Raw genomic sequence first — 7,756 nt, 5'->3', positions numbered from 1 at the left:
TACAGATTTTGTTTTGAACAGGAAAAATTATTTTCTCATTAAGCATGGTTCTGTGGTATAGCTTTTCATAACAATAACTTTGAATGTGAGATACCAGCTGAGGATAAAAATTTCATTTACCTGTAGATTCTGAACCCTTGAGAGCATCAGTGTCAAATTTGTAATTCCAACATTTTTATGTGAATATTTATACATTCTTTTATATGTTACACATTATGAGATTGCTACTAGTTTCAGTTATCCATTATGTTAAATATGTGATGTATAACAAACACCCCATGCCCACAACACATTCGGGGAAAAAGAAAAAAGAGGACCAGGAAAATATTTTCCTTCAATGTGCAGCAAAATTGCATAGATAACATTGAACAAATATAAAGTTTTCTTTCATGCTTATTCTTATTGATTTTGAGTCTTTGACCATATCTTAGATGAGGTATAAACCAAAAGAAGCATACCTCTACCCTAGCACACCGTCTCTTCCTTCACAAGAATAATTTCTCTAGAATAAGCTCATGCAAGGATTATTTGGTTGTCTTAGGATTTTGAAGATCTTCTACTGAAACTATGGTGTTAAAGATGTGTAAGGCTGAAGGGTCAATGGACTGAGCTTTTTTGTATTGGGGGCATGGAGAAGTTGTTTATCCATGTTGATCTCCTAGTGGAGACTATGTAGCTTGTGTAATTATATAGTTTTCCAGCTATTTCCACTGACTGGCTTATTGCTACACCTCTACTTACCATTTGTGATTTTGTTTGTTACAATGATTTTACTTTATTGATGTGTTAGGACAACGAAGGAACCTGTCTCTGGAGCTTATTAGTTTGAAGTTACTGTTGCATGATTGCCGTTTCTGCTTTTTAGTTGCTTGTAAACCAGATTTTTTTTTTCTGCCCAGGGAGTTCATTGGGCCTAAGATTTGGCCAATGAGGTTATGGCCATAATTCAACATTGATAGTGGTGAATTTTCTTGTTTGTCCTGTTTTCTCACATGCGCTCACACACACAACCGTAGTGAAAGATTGTGACAAAGTGAGATTTGGTGACCTGTTTATGCAGGAGCAGACCCAAAGAATGCGCCTGAAAGACTGCTTAAGACATAATATCTTGTGGCTGTAATGTTCTGTTTTGATTTTTTATATGACTTTTGCGGTATATCTTTAGGCCAAACAATGCTTCTGATCTTGCAGACTGTATTTAATGTATGCCTGTATCCTTCAAATTGAAATTATGCCAGGATACTACTACTATTTTGTATAGAAGTAGTTCTGAAACTCAGAACTGTTTTTGTAACTCCCTGCCAACATTCAGATACTTGTTTCTTGACTCAACTGCTTGCTATCGTAATACTTTCATAAGTTATTGATTGCCTTGGCATCGGGCCTAACTCTTTTTGCCTGTAGTGACAGCATTAGCAGACCATCTTGGTTGTTTTTTTAACTGTTAATTTTGACTTTGTTGTACCTGTAGACTGTGATTTAAATTGTTAACTCTCTTTTCTTGAATTTGATTAGTTGGCATGAACTTCAAATTTCAATATCCAAATAGAAATTTCTTGGTTCGAAGGTCTATGACTTTGATTTTGATTTTACATTTCCCTTTTAAACCTGTCAAGTCTGCCGTATAACCTCAGGGTTTATGTTCACTTGCAGATTGTGCCTAGGAAAGGTGGGACGCCTAAGAAGAGTGAGATTGTTTTCACTGCTCCAACAGGAGAGGAAATCAGTAACAAGAAGCAATTGGAACAGTACCTGAAAGCACATCCTGGTGGTCCAGCGTCTTCAGAATTTGACTGGGGCACTGGTGAGACCCCTCGCAGATCTGCAAGAATTAGTGAGAAGGCCAAGATCTCACCGGCAGCAGATAATGAACCCCCAAAGAAGCGAGGCAGAAAATCATCTGCTTCAAAGAAAGACGGCAAAGAAGCAGAAAATGCTCCTGAAAGCACTGAGGAAACAAAAGAAGTTGAGATGAAAGAGGCTGAAAAAACTGAGGATAATGCCAAGGTGGAAAAGGAAGAGGATATAGTGAAAGAAAGCCGAGATGAGAATGAAGTTGACCAAGGTCCGGATACCAAAACAGAAGCTGGACCCTCTGGAGAAGCCAAGGTTGGGGAAGATGCTAATAAATCAACTGATGCTGAAGAAAGCAAGAAAACCGAGGCTGAGCCTGGAAACTTGAAAGAGACCCAGGATGGCACTCAAGCTGATAGTTCTGGAGTGACTCAGGATAAGGCAGGAATTGAAGGTGCAAAAAATGAAGAAAAGGTAGATCAACCTCAGGTTGAGATACAGAAAGAGTTTGGCTCTGGAGAACAGGACAAAGCTGATCCAGCTGCTGCTGAAGAGGAGACTAAACAGAAAACCAATAGAAGTGCTCCTGAAGCTGAAGAACTCAAGGAGAAAGGAGCAGTGAACGGCAGTGGTGAGGAACTTAATAGTGTGAATCAGATTAGCAGAAGGTGGAAGTAGAAGCGATTGAAAATGGCAGCCGTGGCAGTGATGCAGGGGAAGTGAAGCCTTGAGTTACAGTTTAAAGTAAATTAACTTAATGAAGGCTTCTATTGCACTTCTTTGACCTTTTAGATTAGTGAGATATTCAGACAATTGTAGCTCTGTTGTTGTTGAAGACATGATTGTCCGTCAGGACATCTTCTAGACTTCTACTATGTTGTGTATTAGGTGTATAATTTAACCAGCTTATGTTTTACCGGAGAGATTAGCTTCTTGTGACATTTGTGACACATTGGTGTTAAATACTGCTAATTTGATGTTATTATTCAATAATGTCCATTCACCCTAGGCTGTGTTTATTCGGTCTTTGCAGGTGACTGGCATTTACTGTATTATGTCTTTTCTCATCTGTTAGGGGCATAATGCTGTCTTTCCCAAGAAAATTCCTATGAAACACTCGGGGGAAACATAACATAGAAAGCTGCGACAAGCCGACATTGTCAAGATCCCAAACAGCTCTAGATATCAGCTAGGTTTTTGCCTCTTCATCGTAAGATGATGGGCGTTTCACACAAACTCAAATTGGAGTATCTCCTGTCATCGAAAGCGAATACATGTAATGAGTAGTGGGTATGGTGGACATATACAATTAACAATTCCATACAGATGATTCAAATCAATAAAGAATATTTTACCCAAAAAAAAAAAAAAAAGTTTGGCAAGGCTTGTCTGGAAAAGTAATGACCGAGGCTCAAAACATTGAGCAAGGATTTACAATTCATAAGCAAGTAACATAGGCTGTCATTCTTGAATTTTAGAGACCATTTGAAACTGTGAAGAAGACTAATGGAAGATTATGAAAAACACCGGGGCGAGAATAAAAGAAGCTTCAAGTTGCTCTCTCAGTAAACCAAACAAAAATGAACAAAAAAGCAATCTCATCATCTCTTCCTTCACAGTCCCTTGAGCTGTTCAACCAGTCCGGTCAAAGATGTCCACTTCTCAAATGCGCTGGCTGATGCCACAAAAGCAACTTTCGAGGACTCAATATCATTTTTAGTAACTGGAAGAAACAACAAGTAAAGAATAGAAACCATGGTTAATTCACAAAAGCACTAAAAAAGAAGTTGCAGCTCTCCTATTTGCAGATTATTATGAGAAGGCATTTATAATTGCCAGAGATACATTTTGAAGCTAAGATTGATCATAGGACACGGAATTGCAGGCAACATAGTTAAGAAACGAGAAACAGAAAACTCTGCCATAGAGTAGCCGACCTGATGAAATCAATGAAGCTAGTGAAGAATTAAATGCATCCACTTCAGTCATTTCCTCTGGACTGGAACTCAGCTGATGAGAAGAAAATTTAAAAAAACAATACATGAATATTCACATCCTTCATCATATGTCGTGAATAGGGGTATGAAGAGTAAAATAGCTCACAATTAATTTGTAAATAAATGTTCAACAAGTGACCTTGGTGAAAGCTTGATTAGCCTTTTGGACCCAGTCAGTCTCAGTGCTTCTCCCAAGTACAGAACTGGCTGCAGCGAGATCATTTTTCTCTATGGCTTCGCCAACTTTGCTCAGCTTGTACACTAGATCCTGCAAATATCCTGCATCAAGATACTTTGACATGTAAGGTCAGGGAGGCGACAATGAGAGGAAAAAAATATAACCCCCTCCTTAATATTCAACTAACTATGTTGACGAGCAAAAGCAAACCATGCATAACTTCAGCACCAGATTTACGTTACAAACCAATCAAAGCATCAGTATAATTAAGAGCTATTTCAGGCCCCGAAACATAAGAATTTGTTTCCTTATCACACCAAAGACAAGAACCGGCACTAGAATTGAATATTTTGATGGAAATAGCAAAGCCATAAGCTATCAATGTTGACTACTAAATATCCATATTCATACCCAGATTGGATCAAATCAAACAAATCATAGGAGAATCACCTTCCAAATTTACTATAAGACAAATTAAAGATGATCAAATTAAACTCTACCGAGAATTATTCCTGGACCCCTTCAATTCTCTATCATGAGTGCAAACCATGAACTTTCTGTTGCTAAGTTATTTAAAGTGGCCAATAATTTAAGAAACCACGTCCTTAACTCCACATTTTAAAAATCTCATCATTAGAAAAATGAATTCATGTATTCTCTAGTTCTATCTATTAACTATCAAATAAATTATTTGAATTCCAAGTTTCCAACAGAACACAAAGAGAACAGTAAACTTTAAGCAGAAGTGTAACACATTGAAATGTAGGCATGTCCATATTATGCAAAAATTTAAACAACCTAAAAGTAATAAGCACAGTATGGACGTGTCCTAACCTTTTTCTTTCATAGAGGAACTGAGAGCACTTTGTTTTTCAAGCCTCTTCTTTCTGTCTTTCTTAACTTTCTCCAGTAGCTCTTCATCATCCTCAGCTTCTAATATAGCAGCATTGGCATCAAAACAGCCTTTGCCATTGCCACCACCAGCCAATGATGAGAAAACAAATCCGGTGATAAAGCTTATAGAAAGATTTCTTTTTGTGATACTTGGTAAAGGTGCTGGCGTTGGTGACTGAGTGAAAGCCTTGCAAATAGCTTGTTGTTGTCTCTTGGAGTTGTGTTTGTGAATGTGAATTAATGTTGGATTTGATAATGAAGAAGAAGAAGATGGTGATGAAGATGAAGAGGGTAGAGTTGAGGAGAGGAAGCTGTTTGCAGTTGAGAGAAACTGTGTTGCCATTTTTCTTTTTTGTGTTTTTGTTTTCTTTTTCTGTGTTTTCTGGTAATTTTGGTGGGAATTTTCAGAGGTTACGGGCAGTTTGCAGTTTTGCACTTTCAGAAGATAAGGATGCTGGATTGTGTTATCTCATCCAGCCATTTTTCAAATACATTAGGGTATTAATGTCATTTCGTAAACACATCATAAAGTCATTTCCCAAACTTCTATGTAGAAAGGTTTGTCTACTGTCAAACGAAAGTCCAAAATCCTTCTCACACCACCTTGTTAGCTCATAAAATTTAATGAGATGGCTTGTGATAAAAATCTCAAATGATTGATTGATAATATAATCAAAAAATAGATTTTGAACACATTCATGTATGGATGACTGTAAAACGTGATATAACTCTTTCAAGGCATATTTGATTTCATTTCTATATTTTTATATTTTGAACACTTAAAATTTTTTTTATAGGATTTATACATTTTTACGTTAAGACGAAAGATTGAGTATAAGATAGAATCTTGTATGAATAGTAAAGGAATAGGGTATTTTAAAGATAATGGAATATAAAATTACAACTTCAAATATTTTTATCTTTTTATACTAATAGAAATCTAAAAAAAAAGAAGTGATTTTAGGCAAAGAAATCAAGATTCAAGCCTCAATACAATTCCTTAACAACGATGTTCCTATCACTAAGTAACTCAAAATAATCTTTTTTTCTAGCAGATAATCTAGAAGTGAAACAACAACAAAGACGATGATGGGATCCCAGGTAATTCATTAATCATATATAAAAATCTTTAATTGCTTCTTAAATATAGGTGACAACCACCATGGAAGCCTTAAGCTTATACCTATCTTTTTTTTATTATTATTTCAAGATTATTTTGACAAAAAAGATGGGCATTTGCAGCTAATTCTAGTGGGTCCTATAAGAGGTCAGTATTAGTATTCGCTTTTAATCATTTGAACAAACGAGACATGTAAAAGCATATTCCCTTACGTGCGGGAGATATTCTAGGACATTAGAAGTGTTACACTTAATTAATATATATATGTTATGTATATATTTATTTTAAAAAAATCATCATATAATTAGTGATTATATTTTAATTGAACTACACATTATATACATATATTTCTCTAATTGATATTGCAGAAACTTTTCTTATTAAAAAATCACCATCTAATTGCTTCGAAGGCCAGCTCTAAAGAACTCGCTTTTATGTCATCTCTGCTAAGGAAAGCCTCTAATTTTTCATTTTCATGCAATTAGAGATTAGACATCATTGTGTGTTACTTATTTCATTTTAAAGACTTAACTTTTTTCCCCCCCACTTTTTAGTGCATTCCAACAACAAAGAGGGTGTTTCCCCATCCACTTTAGTTGTCTTCTCCCAGTTCACAAATTCAGATTCTTGACATATTTTTGCAAAATATCACTCTTTTTTCAGTTTGAATGCTACTTTACTTTTTATTACTTTTTGATTAACAAATTAACCTTGTCCATGCTTAGACCCATCGATATAACTAATTAACGTCACTGCATCTTTGATTTGAAAGACTTTACTCACCTTTTAAAAAGTAAAGAAAAAACCAAGAGTTACCGAAAAAGAAACAAAAGTGGAAAATAAAGACAATGCGTCAGTTGAAGCTATGAAGACTCTTGTCTTCTAAGCAATCGCAAAATTCTTCTGACGAGCTTCTCGTTTACTTGCGACGTTTACTACTACAATAAGTAGTTATAGGTCACACCCAAAACACAATAATGACTTGTTAACTTTCAACCGATTAATTACGATAATTATAATTCTCTCCGTCTCTCTCTGTCTCTCTCTCTGTGAAAATCTAATTCAAGATGATAATGGTGCCGTGGGCTTATAATCGACCAAATGAATTTGATCACCAACTCGTTTACATTTGTCCTTGAAGCCACATAAGGTTCTTTGATTCTGATGATCCTCGACATGCCCCACTAATTCAACAACACACCAAAGTTTGATAAAGAAATGCTCTTTTTTGTGCTTGGCTTTTGTTTCTTATTACTTTCTTTCCTTTTTAGATTGATTTACGTGTCAATTTTGCACAATCTGAAACTTACGGATAGTAAAAAGATATCTTTATGTACCTCTCAATCTAGTAGAGCTTTTGATTATAAATTTTAAAATATAAATTTGCTTGTCTTGTTGCCAATTATAGCTCTCAACCCAAAAAAATATTTTTTTTTATTATCTTAACTAATAAGTTTGTTCCTTTTCTTATTTTAACTTTATATCATATGAAAAATGTATTAAAATCTTTAAAATAAAAATGTTTATTTGTTAGTTAAATCTAATATATATAAGCTTCCATTTAATTCCATAAAATCTTTTCTAAATCTTTTGAATTATTTTTATTTTTTTTAGTACAAGTTTTAAAGATTAAGAAAGTTATTTTGTCCTTTAATAATAATTTCTTAAATTTTTGACCTTTATAATATAGATTAAAATTTTTTTTTGTAACCGTTAAAAGGCCAAAATCTTTTTATTAATTGAAACTCAAAATTTTTTACATAAAATTTTCTG

The 7,756-nt window shown here is 34.7% G+C and overlaps 2 protein-coding genes across 2 annotated transcripts; one reads left to right on the top strand and one right to left on the bottom strand.

Moving 5' to 3' along the window:
- Nucleotides 1-1,605: 1,605 nt before the first annotated feature.
- LOC18055398 (methyl-CpG-binding domain-containing protein 11) lies at nucleotides 1,606-2,853 on the top strand (the record flags this gene model as incomplete). The annotated part of the gene is made up of 1 exon (XM_006450830.2): nucleotides 1,606-2,853. A coding segment is annotated over one exon (867 nt), but the record flags the coding sequence as incomplete, so codon positions are not given.
- Nucleotides 2,854-3,096: 243 nt separating this feature from the next.
- On the bottom strand, nucleotides 3,097-5,307 carry LOC18055397 (thylakoid lumenal 16.5 kDa protein, chloroplastic). Its single transcript, XM_006450829.2, has 4 exons — nucleotides 4,804-5,307; nucleotides 3,931-4,070; nucleotides 3,732-3,804; nucleotides 3,097-3,517 (listed from the first exon to the last, which is right to left on the bottom strand). Exons 1-4 carry the CDS (start codon nucleotides 5,204-5,206, stop codon nucleotides 3,408-3,410), a joined length of 726 nt encoding a protein of 241 aa, XP_006450892.1. The 5' UTR covers nucleotides 5,207-5,307; the 3' UTR covers nucleotides 3,097-3,407.
- Nucleotides 5,308-7,756: the final 2,449 nt, after the last annotated feature.

Source organism: Citrus clementina, unplaced genomic scaffold, assembly GCF_000493195.1.
Source record: "Citrus clementina cultivar Clemenules unplaced genomic scaffold, Citrus_clementina_v1.0 scaffold_1, whole genome shotgun sequence".
In the NCBI taxonomy this organism is placed as follows: Eukaryota; Viridiplantae; Streptophyta; class Magnoliopsida; order Sapindales; family Rutaceae; genus Citrus; species Citrus x clementina.
Note: the sequence above shows the minus strand (reverse complement) of the source record. Positions and strands in the feature narration are given on the sequence as shown.

What these genes read in the sequence shown, in the direction of transcription:
- LOC18055397 (XM_006450829.2), bottom strand. Translation starts at nt 5,206, where the DNA reads ATGGCAACACAGTTTCTCTCAACTGCAAACAGCTTCCTCTCCTCAACT. An exon ending in CTAATCAAGCTTTCACCAAG is followed by an intron (nt 3,805 to 3,930) that starts GTCACTTGTTGA and finishes TCTTCTCATCAG; the next exon opens with CTGAGTTCCAGTCCAGAGGA. An exon ending in AGCTTCATTGATTTCATCAG is followed by an intron (nt 3,518 to 3,731) that starts GTCGGCTACTCT and finishes TGTTTCTTCCAG; the next exon opens with TTACTAAAAATGATATTGAG.